Source organism: Staurois parvus, unplaced genomic scaffold (genome assembly GCF_062004578.1).
Source record: "Staurois parvus isolate SC_StPar_1 unplaced genomic scaffold, SC_StPar_1.0 ptg000818l, whole genome shotgun sequence".
Classification (NCBI taxonomy): Eukaryota; Metazoa; Chordata; class Amphibia; order Anura; family Ranidae; genus Staurois; species Staurois parvus.
The window spans coordinates 8,029,937-8,044,789 of NW_028318614.1; the positions used below are offsets into that span (position 1 = coordinate 8,029,937).

A 14,853-nucleotide genomic window follows, 5' to 3' on the forward strand; every position below is an offset into this window, starting at 1 on the left:
AATAGCTGCTCTAGCTTACTCCTGATCTCATTAGCCCCTTTCTTTCCGTCTTCATGCTCCGCTGGTGGCAGAGCAGAATTCCTGGCTGATCTCTCTACAGCAGAGTGAGAGGAAATACAAACCCTCCAATCTGCCCACCTCCAATATGGCCGCCCTCGGTGGGAACGTCGCCGTACGTCAGGATCACATGGCTTTGGATCATTGTTGTCATGGCATCGCTCACAGCAGGATGATGGCGGTGGAAGTTTAGATTGATCGGGCCTTGGAGACGGCGGTCTGTACGCTGCAGTCGTGTGTGTATCCATGTGTTCTCCTGTGTATTATGTGACATGTGGACTGTCCTCCTCGTCCCCCTGTAATGGCAGTGTGTGCTCCTCTAAGGGGACTGCAGTCCTGCCTGGGCTCTGGGAGTAGTGGTGTGCTGGGAGTATTAGTGCTCCAGCAGTCAGAGAGTGACACATGTCATCCTGTACTCGTCCCCGGGTCTGTATTCTGCAGGATGATCAGACAACCTGGGATGCCTTGTTTTCCCTGCATGTTCCTTTGTGTGAATGAGATCCTTCAGACCCCCATACATGTGAATGTGGACGACAAGTCGCGGTCTGGCCAGGGGAGGTCTGACAACTCATGGGGCCCCCGGGCAATAGGGGGTCATGGGGCCCCTGTGTCCTTGCCCAAATTCAAAAAAGCCTATGAAAAAGGTACCAGGGGCATCTCATGGGGCCTCCTACTGACCCCGGGCCCTCGGCAGTGCCCGAGTTTCCAAATGGTCAGTCTGCCCCTGATTCTGGCCATGCATATTGCGCTTTGTGTGAATGGGCCCTTATAGGGGAGCGTTAGCCTCGCTTTCCAGAGAGGGATCTGTCCTGTGCGGATCTCAGCAGGGAAGTTTTGTGACGGGTACCATTAAAGCATCACCTATAGGCCCCTTTCACATGTTTGTCCGTTCTTCATCTGTCCATTTACAGATGAAAATTGGACACCCATGTATTTCTATGGACTAGTGGATGTAAACAGATGATTATTATTATACAGTATTTATATAGCGCCAAAGGGTATGCTCAGCTCTGTACAGTAGCAAGGGGGACATAACATGAGACAAGACAGTAACAATACAATACACGAGGGGTTCGAGGGCCCTGCTCTTTCGAGCTCACAATCTAGGAGGGAGGGGAAGGTGGCACAGGAGGAGATGGCTGTGGGGGATGGAGTGGTGGGAGGAGTGGAGGAGGTTAGTTGTTAGGTGAGGTCTGGTGTTAGGTGAGGTTGGCATAGGCTTCCCTGAAGAGGAGGGTTTTCAGGGTGTGCCTGAAGGTGAGGAGGGTAGGTGACATTCTGATGGATTGGGGTAGGGAGTTCCAGAGGATGGGGGAAGTCCTATAGAAGTCCTGCAATCGGGCGTGGGAGGAGGAGACCAGGGAGCTAGAGAGCAGGAGGTCCTGTGAGGAGCGGAGGGCACGGGTAGGGTAGTATCTGGGTATCAGGTCAGTTATGTAGTTCGGGGCGGCATTCTGAATGGTAGGTCAGGGTTAGCAGCTTGAACTTGATGCGTTGGGCAATCGGGAGCCAATTAAGGTATTGGCAGAGGGGGGAGGCAGATGTGGAGTGCTTGGTGAGGTGGATGAGTCTGGCCGCTGAGTTTAGGATAGACTGGAGTGGGGATAGCGTTCGTTTGGGTAGGCCAGTGAGAAGGGAGTTGCAGTAGTCCAGGCGTGAGATGATGAGGGAGTGTACGAGTTGTTTGGTGGTGTCTGGGGTGAGGAATGTGCGTATCTTGGAGATGTTGCCGAGGTGGAGCCTGCATGATCTAGATAGCAGTTGGATGTGGGGTAGGAAGGAGAGGTGGGAGTCCAGGGTGACACCCAGGACTTTGGCGTGTGGGGTGGGAAAGATGGTGGCGTTGTTAGTAGTGATGGAGAGGATGGGGGGGCACAGGGTGGGGGGAACAACCATTTACATGTCTGCATCCGTTAACATCCGTTTTTTTGAACGGAAGAAAACCCTATTTTTCTTCTGTTAAAAAAAAATGGAACGGATGTAAAAACAGGTTTACGTGGACAAAAACAGATGTAAACAGACGTAAACTGATCTAAAACATGAAAAACGGATACAAATTGATGAAAAACTGACAAATATTGATCAAAAACTGATGTGAACTGATCTGTTTTTTTCTTGGAAAAAACATGACTTGAACTGATGAAAAAATGGAACACCCATGTAAAAGTGGCCTTGGGGTACGTTCACACCTGTTAATGCACCCAGCCTCCAGTTAGATGCCAAGGTTCCTGTGATTGGCTGAGAGAGGCAGCACCATTGAAAGCGATAGGAGGCTGTTGTGGCCACTCAATCGAATTGCTCGTGCAGAGGTCACATGTAAGTGATAGGGATTTATTATTTATTTATTTCAGGTACTTATATAGCGCCATCAATTTACGCAGCGCTTTACATATATAGTGTACATCCACATCAGTCCCTAACCCTCAAGGGGCGTACAATCTAATGTATGTATGCAGACGGCCTATGGCTAGAGCCGATCACTCGCATGTGATCACTGCATGAGCGTTTACATGAGTGGCTGCAATTAGCTGTGAGAGTCGGCAGCCATTGCTTTCAGTGGAGCAACCTACTTGCAGCTAATTGCGGGGACCACCATTGGAGTTTTCACATGTAATTGGAGGCAAGGTGCATTTGCAGGTGTGAAGGAACCCTTACCCCCCCCCCACACCCGTTTGTGGTGTTTCACTCCTACCCCCCTCCTTTTTGGGGAGCACATCCCCACACTCCCTAGATTCTGCTAGGATAGAATGACATATTCAGCTGCCTGCAGCTTCCTGAGCAGGGATGAGCAATCCCGACAGGCAGCTGTCATTGTACAGAGCCAATCATGAATGGCCAAAGCACTCCATGCCCTGCAGTCACACCGCAGCTGTTTACCATTGGCTCTGTACAGTGATAGCTTTCTGGCAGGATCGCTCAGGTGGGTTCAGACTTGGATCTGAACACACTTTAGCTCATCACTACTCCTGGTATACTAAAGTCACACATCCCAGGAGGCCTCGGGATACTCCACAGCACATGTACTGCTAGATCCTCTGTCAGCCTTTTATTGTGCTCTGGGTCCCTTTTGCAATTTTCCCTTCACTTCCGGTCTAGTAAACTATTGTTCTCTCTAATGGAGCACTGGATAGCAGTAAAGTTTGACAGGGGTTCCAACCCTTACCCTCTCTATTTAAAAATCAGGAAAAACATTTTGGCTACAGATACAGTGTAAAGCGATACTCCCCTTTACCTTTATTGCTGTGTTACCTTCAAAACACACACTCGCCTGCACAACAATTCCATTGTTTTCCCACTGTTCGCATGACATCCAGGTACCACGCCACCATCTTGGTTCCCTTTCCCAGGTTCAGGCAGCCAGCTCTTGATGACATGACAGGTCTGCTCTGTGTGCCCAATCTTGCAGCCTCCGGAAATATGTGATGTGAGTATCCCAGGATGCTGCAGGATCAAGACACATTGACACATCATTCTGGCCTCAGCAAAAAAAATGCAGTGACTATAAAGAAGTCTGCCTATGATTTTTATTAACATGTTCTGTTCTCCAGGAGACAAAGTGCATGTACTACTTTGTCCCATTTTCTATGAGATGTCTAAGGCTAGCTGGGAGTTTGGACAGTGAACTACTCCTCCATCCGAGAACACAGCTAGCAAGGAGATGGCTGCTTTAACAGATGGCACTTTTTTCCATATCCAAGCATTTGTCCTCTTGCCTGGACCATATAGCTGACAAGTCCCCCTCCTCCTGCATTCCTCTTGAGACGGTTGCCTTGGGAAAATAGATGGAGATGGAGAAAAGTGCCGCCGGTCAGAGCAACACCCTGCTTGCTAGCTGTGTTATCGGATGGTCTTGCAGGGAGGAGGAGCGCACTCTTTGACCTCACAGCTAGCCTTGGACAGCATGAAAGAAGATGGGACAAAGTACTGAGGAACAGAACACACATCTCATTATCATTACAAGTTCCTTCCTGTATCCAGGTCTGGTTTCCATTTTGCTCCCCTGTCTCCATATCTAATATTCTGTGTCTCTCTGTGCAGGTCAGTGTATTGGAGGATGCTGCAGCCTGGGAACTACAGCCTGGTGCTTTCCCTGCAGTCCCTGCTGCTGATATATGACTTATTTGTCAATTCATTCTCTGAGTTGCTGCGTTCAGCTCCAGTTATCCAGCTTGTGCTCTTCATGTAAGTCTTGGTTGTCTTTTTAATAAATAATATAAATGAGTTCTGCAACCATCATGGTTATCTTCATGTCCTTTTCCATTTCAGATTGCAGGATGTGGGCATCCTATTTGCAGCCATTGTCTTGTTTCTCATGCTGTTCAACACCTTTGTCTTCCAAGCTGGTCTCCTGGGCCTCCTATGTCAGCGCTTTCAGGTCACTGTCATCCTGTGCGCTCTGCATTTAGGGCTCAGCGTGGCATTGCACGTGTGGCTCATGGTAATGATCCTCTTTTATTACAAGGTTTCTCTTTCTAAGGAATTTAATGAAGCTGATATTTGTAACATCTGAATTGCCGTGTATTTTCCTTGTAGAACTTACGGTGGAACACAGTAAATGCCTTCATTTGGACTGATGGGCTCCAGGCACTGTTTGTTCTGCAGAGAGTTGGTGAGTCTAGGTGTATTTAAATGGTATTATATAATTATAATTATTATAAAGGATTTATATAGCGACATCAGTTTGCTCAGTGCTTTACAATATAAAGGGAGACAATACAGCAACAATACAGTTCAATACAAGAGGGATAGGAGGGCCTGATCCTGGGAGCTTACAATCTAGGAGGTGTTAAAGAGACACCATTCAGGGCAGAGTGACAGTGTCTATTTAAAGGGGCGACTCCAAACCACTGATACTCTTCTTGCTAGTGCTCCCCTGCTGCTTCTCCCACTGTTCCAGCCATTACCAGACTACCCAGTGTCTGCTGGTGTCTCAGCCTATAAAGAGTAGTAATGCTACCCCTCCAGGATGAGAGTAAGTTCAGACTGCTAGGCCCTAGCACTGCATCATGGGAGGAGATCACATGCTCCCTTGTATCTGGAAGCAGCAAGTATTTAGAGCTTGCAGTGACAGAGGAGGGGCTGGGGAGGTATTGTTTGAGAGGTAAGTATCAGTGGGTCAAGCCAGGCACTTTCTATCCATAGTGCACTCTACAATTATTCAGGCAGATGATTCATCACTCCCCTTCTTGGAAAAGTGTGAAGAATGTGAGGACCCTGGGGAACAGTACACCACTGGAGCAAGTGTTGTCTGCCAGGGGTGCAGAAGATCAGGTACGTAAAGCTGCCTTTATGTCCTTCAAACATAAATGAGAATCTAGCCCTTACAGTGCAGGTGCAGCCTCACTGCAAGGGAGAGGGCTTCTAGGTTCCCTGGAGTCTGGCTTTACATTTTCCTACATGTACTGCTTTTTTTCTTTAGGTTGCTTTGAGTTGCAATGTGCATGACTGGCAGTTACAATCAGATTAGTGTGATTTCCAGTAGCTATTTATGTATACATGGAATCCCCTATGTGTACAGTAATGGCTGCCAAGCCAGCAACATTTGATAAAGTAGGAGACATCAGAGCCTAAAGCAGATTTAGAACTAAAATATTTTCTACAACTTATTTTTATCAGAGGCTGTTGGGTGGTTTCTGTGAGGTTAATCTCTTCAGTTTAATCTTCCAAAAGTATACTTAAAATAGAAAAAAAACCTAAAGGTCTCTTACGTCTTTGTTTAATCTCTTTATCCATTCAAGTCAATGGAGGAGATTAATTACGGAAACGTTTCTGCAATATAACCAACTGCAGCATTACTCATCTGACTACCAGGGAAACTTCTATATTTGGTGCTGATTCTCTTTTAGTTGTTCTAACTTTCCAAAAGTCTCTAACACTGATGGGGGTGCTGCTTATGATGGAGTGCGGCTTTGAATGAGTGCAGAGCAGTTAAACACAGCAGTTGAACTAAAGCAGGAGAACTTAAGCAGCAGGAAGACACAACAACAGCAAGAAACTCTACTGCATGCTGGACAGACTGCAAGGAAACACACTGGGAAATATCTTTTACATACCTGAGTCCCACTCCGTGTACCTTTTATATAATACACCCCTCTTCTCCTCTTCATACTACTATCCTCTGTTCCCAAATCTCATTTCTTTACCCCTCTGCTCCACCCCAAAAAATTGTACATCTACCCCTCATTGCTATCATCTCCCTACTATTGCTTTCATCACCTCCCCAAAATGCCTCTTCCACTCCTCCTTCTCATTTTCCTCTCCTCTGTTCCCAAAATCCATTCACTATATCCCTCTGCTCCTCCCAAACATTTGTATATTGTGCCCTCACTGCTTCCCTCACCCCTCTATGGCACCTACCACCTCCTCCTATTACTCCGCTCTCCCACTGACCCAAACACCTCCACTAGTAGTTTCTCACGCTCCTGCACATCCCGCTCCCATGCCACCTTTCTCACCCTTCTCCTCCTCATAACCGCGGGGGACATCTCCCCGAATCCTGGCCCTCCACCACCTCCCTTACCCGCACAAAACCCTCCCGCCTCCACGTCCTGCCGCAACCCCCGCAACTTAGTATCTGTCCCCCTGCTCCCTAAAATCTCCCCCCCGTTTTCATGTGCACTCCTGAACGCCCGATCGGTGTGCAACAAGCTTACCGCCATCCACGACCTCTTTGTTTCCCGCTCCCTCAACCTCCTGGCGATTACGGAAACCTGGATCCAGCCCACTGACTCTACCTCCCCTGCTGCACTCTCCTACGGCGGTCTCACCTGGACCCACTCACCCAGGCCCAACGGTCGTAAAGGTGGTGGGGTTGGCCTGCTCCTGTCACCGCTGAGCACCTTCCGAGTCCTCCCAAACCCCCCCTCCCTATCCTTCTCCTCCTTCGAGGCCCACTGCGTCCGACTATTCTCCCCAACCCCCCTAAAGATTGCTGTGATATACCGGCCTCCTGGATCCATACCCCGCTTCCTGGAAGACTTCTCCTCCTGGCTACCCTTCTTCCTCTCCTCTGAGCTACCCACTATCATCCTTGGGGATTTCAACATCCCTGTCAACCTCGACAACCCGGACACAGCCCGTCTCCTCCACTTAACCTCCTCCTTTGCACTTGCACAGTGCATACAATCCACCACCCACTCCGACGGTAATATCCTTGATCTTGTCTTCTCCAACCGCTGCGCTCCCCACAACCTCACTAACACCCCCTTCCCTCTCTCTGACCACAACCTGATTACCTTCTCTATCTCCTCATCCTCCAATGCCTACCCCTCCAAATGTCACACTACTACCAGCCGTAACCTCCGCAACCTTAACCCTGCCTCCCTCCACTCCGCAGTTGATCAACTCCATGACCACATCCTCCCCCTGTCCTGCCCCGACTTGGCTATGACCGCCTACAACAATGCGCTGTCAACAGCCCTTGACTCACTAGCGCCTTTAACCACACGCAACATCAGACCCCGACCGCTCCAGCCCTGGCAGACTGATCACACCAAAACCCTCAAACGACACAGTCGTGCCCTGGAGCGACTATGGCGCAAAACCAAATCCCAACAAGCCTTCACCCGATACAAATCTGCCTTCCACACCTACACCTCCTCCCTCCATACTGCCAAACAAGCCTACTTCCTGACCCTCATCAAGGCCCTCTCCTCCAATCCTCGCCGACTCTTCTCCACCTTCAACTCTCTACTCTCGCCACCCCCACCTCCACCCAGCACCTCACTCACTGCCCTTGAGATTGCCAATCACTTCAAAAACAAGATTGACACAATTCGCAAGGACATTGCCGCAACTCACACGCCTTCTCAACCCGTCCCCTCTCACACAGCTACCCCCTCATCCCCCCTCCCCCTCGACATAACCCACAGGGACTTCGTCGCTGCTCAAACTCCCTCCAACCCCCTTCCCCCTCACTCAGCTACCCCCTCTACACCCCTCTCCCACGGCCCCACCACTGCTCTGACCTCCTCTCCCACCCCACCCTACATTCCTCATACTGAAGCTCCCCCAACACTCCGCACCTTTGACCTTACTACCATCGAAGAAGTCTCCAAGATCCTCTCTGATGCCCGCCTCACCACCTGCCCCCTTGACCCTATCCCCTCACAACTCCTACAACCTCCCTCCCCCTCCATCCTACGCTCCCTCACTTACATCTTCAATCTCTCCCTCTCCTCCGGCACTTTCCCTTCCCCTCTGAAACATGCACACATCACCCCCATACTTAAAAAGCCCTCCCTGGACCCCAATGACCCGAACAACCTCAGACCCATCTCCCTGCTCCCATTTACATCTAAACTCCTCGAGCGCCTAGTCTACACCCGCCTATGCTCTCACCTCAACGACAACAACCTCCTCGATCCCCTACAGTCCGGCTTCCGTCCCCTACACTCCACCGAAACTGCCTTACTCAAACTCTCCAACGACCTGCTAACCGCCAAAGCTAATGGCCACTATTCAGTGCTCCTACTCCTTGACCTCTCTGCGGCCTTCGACACAGTCGACCACCCCCTCCTCCTCAAAAAACTACACTCCCTCGGCCTCAGAGATTCTGCTCTCTCCTGGCTCTCATCCTACCTGTCACAACGCTCTTTCAGCGTTACCTATAATGCCACCACCTCCCTCTCACTCCCCCTCTCTGTTGGGGTCCCTCAAGGCTCTGTCCTCGGGCCCCTTCTCTTCTCCATCTACACCTCCTCCCTTGGCCAACTCATACACTCTCACGGCTTCAACTACCACCTCTATGCCGACGACACACAAATCTATCTCTCAACCCCCCACCTCACCCCCTCGGTCTCCACCCGAATCACACACCTGTTGAGCGACATATCAGACTGGATGTCGCTCCACTTCCTTAAACTGAACCTCTCCAAAACCGAGTTTCTTGTCTTCCCTCCAGCCCGGACACCACCCCCCATTGACTTCTCCATCATGTCCAACAACGCCACCATCAATCCCGCCCCGCAGGCCAGAGTACTTGGTGTCATTTTGGACTCCAACCTATCCTTCCAGCCCCAAGTCCACTCTTTAACAAACTCGTGCAGACTCCACCTCCGCAACATCGCCAAAATCCGCACGTTCCTAACTCCAGAAACCACTAAACAGCTCATCCACTCCCTCATCATATCACGACTCGACTACTGCAACTCCCTCCTCACTGGCCTGCCTCGCCGCTGGCTATCCCCGCTTCAGTCCATCCTGAATACGGCTGCCAGACTCATTCACCTTTCCAACCGCTCCGTTTCCGCCACCCCCCTCTGCCAATCCCTCCACTGGCTTCCGATTGCGCAACGGATCAAATTCAAAATCCTAACGCTGACGTACAAAGCTGTCCACCATACTGCCCCGAACTACATCTCTGACCTAATATCCAAGTACCGCCCAACACGCACACTCCGCTCCTCACAAGACCTCCTTCTCTCTAGTTCCCTGGTCTCCTCCTCCCATGCCCGCCTCCAGGACTTCTCCAGGGTGTCACCCATCCTCTGGAACTCCCTGCCCCAACCCATCAGATTATCACCTACTCTCCTCTCCTTTAGGCGCACCCTGAAAACCCATCTCTTCAGGGAAGCCTACCCCGCCCCCTGCTAACTTGCCGACCTCCTCCACTCTTCCTACCACTCCATCCCCCACAGCTATCTCCTCCTGTGCCACCATCCCCTCCCTCCTAGATTGTAAGCTTGAAAGAGCAGGGCCCTCGATACCCTCATGTTTTGCATTGTATTGGTATTGTTCTGTCACATGTTCTGTCCCCCTTTATAATGTACAGCGCTGAGCGAACTATTGGCGCTTTATAAATACTGTATAATAATAATAATAATAATAACACTCAAACCTAAATCCTTTTAAAAAAAAAAATAAAAAAGGAAGATCGGGCATGGATTTTCTATTGATGTAGTTCCAATTTGTGGTTAGTTACAATAATAAGGAATGATGACACCCATACAATACAGATTCTACTAATTGTATCACTCTTCAGGTTATGTGAGATGTAAAGGAGGTCTGTCTGGACAACAGTTATCTGCCACAGCTCAGGCTCCCATTCTATTCTGGAGGCTCTTATTGTCTGAATCTCAGAATCAAGGCAATGTAATTGTCAATGCTGGAGCTGTGGCCTTTCACAGAACTAGCACTGCCCTGAGAGTCCAGTAATGGCAGCCTCCAACACTGGTTGAGAGCTTCAACTGAGCAATAATAGCTGTTCAAATAGGTTCTATTTGAAACCCAGTATATTAGAAGGGAGCCTCTATAGTGTCTGTGCCCCAACCCCCTGTTGCTCACTTTGCCAGTGCTCCCCGCCACTCCTCTATTCATTGAACCCGGAAAGTGGCTCAAAGAGCACAATGATTTGGACACTTATCACCCATGCTGGGTTCCTCCTGGTGTTAGAAATAAGCTCTGTCTATATTAGAACAGCACTTTGGCTATTGACATGGGAAAGACACAACAAGAAGTATGTTCTCCCTGCCATCATTAATTAGAGTTCTAGCAGGTTTAGGGAGGACATATAACAACAACAGGCTCAACGTACCTACTGCCCTCTGACACCAATTACAGCAAAATCTACAGCAGAGTAAAAGAGGATTGGTAGGTATCACCCAGGGCATGCTATCAAGCTTTGGTGGTCCATGAAACAAACTTCATAAGCCACTATTTCTAAAGCTGGATTTACCCAAATGTATGTAGAGGAAGCTAGCCAAATTTAAAATAAAGAATATGGACCTGGTTACAGATGCTATGTGCCCTGTTATGGCCACCAGCTAAACTGTTTCATCTTGACTTTAGTTTCCTTGCTTTTGGGAATGTGCAGGTTTTAACTCTATTGTTCTTTCTTCTGACAGTGGCCGTGTTTTATTTCTACTTCTACAAGAGAACAGCTCTGAATCTGGGAGATTCCCGCTTCTATCATGACTCTCTCTGGCTTCGCAGTGAATTTGCAAGGGTTCAAGGTTGAACGCAGTCTCCAAGAAACGGACAGTCTCCTATCTTGTGCGGTGATAGCTGAAGTCTTGATGGGTGCTTCATTCATCGCAGACATGGAAGACTGCACAAGCTTTATTTTGTGGAAAATGCGTTTGTCTTGAACCCCCAATGCCAGACTGAACCTAATTAGGAATTGTTTTTACACAAAAGAAATTCGGAGCCACACCCTGTATCATGTGCCTGTTCATGGCTGATTGTGCACTCTTGATGTGTACCCTATTCACATACAGTTATTGTGCAAATACCCCTTCAGCATTAGACGTGCCTGTGTACTAAAATGGATGATTTGCTCCTATAGTGAGACCCACGTCCTGCTGTTGTTTACACTGCTAAAATGACTCTTCATCTGAAATAATATGTCCATAGAACTAAAGGCCTGAAGTATTGGTGTGCTCTTAAAACCAAAGAATGTCGAAAGGATAAAACCTACCATAGAAGTTTGAGTTGGGTAGGCTAGTAGCTTCCAGAAAATAATTCCAATTTTTAGATCATATTAGGGACATAATTTTTTTGTAAGAAGGAAGATGCAGTAGCTAGTCTTTACCCGTATGGTAGAACACTGGCGTGGATTGTTTTCTGAATGGAAGAGTCAAAAACAGCTTGCTGGTTTCCATTCTCATAATATCTGGAAATCCAATTAAGGAGCCAAGGCTAATTACTCTCCAAGGTGTGAGACTTACACTTTGTACTCAAAGCTTTAGAGTAATATTGTTGGCTTATTGTATTTACACTATGTTCTCCTGAATGTTTCCCTTGTGCAACAGATGCCTTTGCCACATATGGATGGCAAGTTGATTGCAAAGCAGACTAATTTGCAAGTATCCACTTTTTTTTACTAAACAAATTCAAGAAAATTTCCAATTTCTATTAGTTTTTGCTGTGTAAAGGTTGTAAGTTGTGTTACTTCTAAAACATCATTTAGGCTCCGTTCACTCTTGTGCGATTCCAAAGTTGCACGATTTCCAGTGCAACTGTGATGTAACTTTACACTCTCTGGCACTCGAGGTGCATCAAAGTTGCAACAAAGTAGGAACCTTTTCAAAGTTGCTGCGACTAATGCAGGCCATACCTGGGTCGAAATTCGACCGTTTTTTTTGTCCGAAAATCGGGCCTAAGAATAATCGGGTAATTTACGCTCTGTTAGTGGGTCAGTGGCACCGGCCGATGTTCGTGGTTCCTCCCCTTTTCTGTGATCAGGCATGTTGGAAAATTAGTGAAAAACGACCGATTTTCAACTCGATGGTCAAATCGTACGATCATCTTTCTAAAAAGAATATGCGCATGAGCAGTGACCTTGAAGGAACAGAGGTTTCACCTGTTATATGGGGTGACCTTTATGACTTGGTCGGCCGATTTTTGAAATCATTGATGGCACCATCGGATTACTGAGCAAACAACGTTTTTGATTTTTGGACGAAAAATCGTTCAGAATTCGAATCATGTATGGCCTGCATAAGTCGCATAGATCCTAACAGGTTCCATTGAAAACAATGGGCTTTGACTTGTCCAAAGTCGCATGACAAGTTGCAGAAGTGTGAAAGTAAAGTCTGGTACGTGGGCCACATGCTGGCTTCTTATACCACATAAGGACACCAGTGTAATGATTTCCTTACTATTGTACCTGGCACTGTTCTTGCCCCCTACTTCCCTTCCACCTTGGAGTATAATTTCTTCTGCTAAAACAGACATCTTTGTATTCCTGATCAGCTGCTGTAAACAACAGGGAATTCACAGCTTTGTCGCTATGGACCCAAGAAGTCTTAAAAGTCAGTAACTTAAAGCTAAACTCAGGGCATATATCAAAGACACAAATGAATGCAGCTCTGTTGCCCTACTACATCAATAAAAATATTTTTTAAGTCAAGTTCCCTTCTGTGCCAGACATGGATATGCTGTATGGCAGTACTTAGAAAAACCTCAGAACAGAATAGACAAATAAAAATCCGTTTATGGGTAAAACAGCTTCTATATATGCATTTGATCTGTATATTTAGCTGCTTACCTCGAGTTCAACTTTATCTTTCTAACAGATTCTTAGAATTACAATATAATGTGGTGTTGTGAAGCTTTATAATTTATTTCCTGTTTTAAGGAAACCACATTCTGTTTCTGACTCTTCAATGTAATCTGGTTTTGCCATGACCAGCAGTTTCCAGTGCAGTGCCCGCTGCTGGTTTAATAACTGCTGGAGCATTACCAGAACTTTTGTTCTTTTGGTGGGTTTCTGGGGACAAAACTGCATTGCATTGAAAAGTCCAATTAGCCGCAAGCTACACAAAGCTGGACAAGCCAGCCGGTGAGCTGCTAAACCACCACATATCAGCATACTTGTTGAGGGGATTGCCATTTTACTGATGAAAGTTTAAAAATGACTGTAATAACCATGCCTTAATGTATACATTATCATAAACAGATAAGAGCTTAAAGAGTAACTCCATTTTTGTAGAAAAATCTCAGTTCACTCTTGATGATCGGTGTACATTGCAAGGATTTTGACAAACTGTTGCAGATTCCCACCTGTGTCTACTCAGCCGGAATATATTTTTGCTTGATTATGTCAATGTGCAGAATACAGTATGAGTGAGTGATTTTATTCATCATTAATCAGCTGATGCACTTGCAGTTTTCTAATGAGGAACGTTGAAGGGTCCCAATCCGTTTAGAATTAATCTTTTGGGAGTGTATGTCACCAAAAATTAAATTTTTGTTGCAGAGGATGCTTAAAATCTGACTTATCTTAGTGCAGATTGAAAAGGAAAGACAATTTGTAATAACATTAAATTAGACCAGGGGCGGACTGACCATTTGGCAACTAGGGCACTGCCCAAGGGCCCGGGGTCAGTAGGGGGCCCCATGAGATGCCCCTGGTACCTTTTTCATAGGCTTTTTTGAGTTTGGGCAAGGACACAGGGGCCCCATGATCCCCTATTGCCGGGGGCCCCATGAGTTGTCAGTCCGCCCCTGAATTAGACTATGGCTTGTGCTGCACTTTTATATGCAATTTTTCCCACAAAAGTGGAGCTACCCTTTAAAGGCCCATTCACACTATTGTGGTTCATTAGCATACGTGTATTAGCATGCGTTATGCTGCACATTAAAGTGGAACTTTACCCATAACAACTTGATAAAAAATAATGTTCTTTAGCAACATTCCACATAAATAATTATACTACCAAAATGAGTGTATGCTGTAAATTGCCTCCAGCATTGCTCTCATTTCTTCTTGCTGGAGGCTGCCATTTTGCTGAACTCCATAGCCCCTGAGCAGCAGTAAATCTTTAGGCTGTCAGCAAATCAGCCTTTAGATTTGCAGCACAGTGCAGAAACATAGAGAGCAACTGAGCATGTGCAGAGCAGGGTGAGACCGTGTATAACTGGATTTTAAACAGTAGGCAATTATTTTTAATGTTTTACATAGCTATACCTGCAAAAGGGGCCAGCCTGAAGTGATCTAGCAAGAATTAATTTTCTGATTACAGTTCCATTTTAATCTGCATTTGAAGGAGCTGCATAATAAACCAAAAAAGTGCATGTACCATTTCTCACTGCGCACGTCCGCTGGCAAGGTGCATTGGGGGGCCATTCGGGAATGATTTAGCATGTGTTGCCGCAAGTGTTATAAAAATGCAGTAGTGTGAATGAGCCCTTAATGTTTCTTCCAGTATTTTTAAGATTGCAATATTTATGTAATTTGTGTTTACAATGAACAAAAATGTACTTTGTAGATATTGAAAATATTTTTTTAGAAAATTGTTTGTGGTTTTTTTAGATCAACTTTTGATCATTTTATTAAATATAATTAAAAGGTAA

General features: G+C 46.8%; 1 protein-coding gene across 1 annotated transcript; it reads left to right on the forward strand.

Annotated features, from left to right (window-relative positions):
* Positions 1-88: 88 nt before the first annotated feature.
* Positions 89-14,853, forward strand: TMEM138 (transmembrane protein 138). Its single transcript, XM_089655014.1, has 5 exons — positions 89-293; positions 4,096-4,239; positions 4,324-4,495; positions 4,591-4,666; positions 10,902-14,853. Exons 2-5 carry the CDS (start codon positions 4,112-4,114, stop codon positions 11,012-11,014), a joined length of 489 nt encoding a protein of 162 aa, XP_089511140.1. The 5' UTR covers positions 89-293; positions 4,096-4,111; the 3' UTR covers positions 11,015-14,853.

What these genes read in the sequence shown, in the direction of transcription:
- TMEM138 (XM_089655014.1), top strand. Translation starts at nt 4,112, where the DNA reads ATGCTGCAGCCTGGGAACTACAGCCTGGTGCTTTCCCTGCAGTCCCTG. An exon ending in ATCCAGCTTGTGCTCTTCAT is followed by an intron (nt 4,240 to 4,323) that starts GTAAGTCTTGGT and finishes TTTCCATTTCAG; the next exon opens with ATTGCAGGATGTGGGCATCC. An exon ending in CATTGCACGTGTGGCTCATG is followed by an intron (nt 4,496 to 4,590) that starts GTAATGATCCTC and finishes TTTTCCTTGTAG; the next exon opens with AACTTACGGTGGAACACAGT.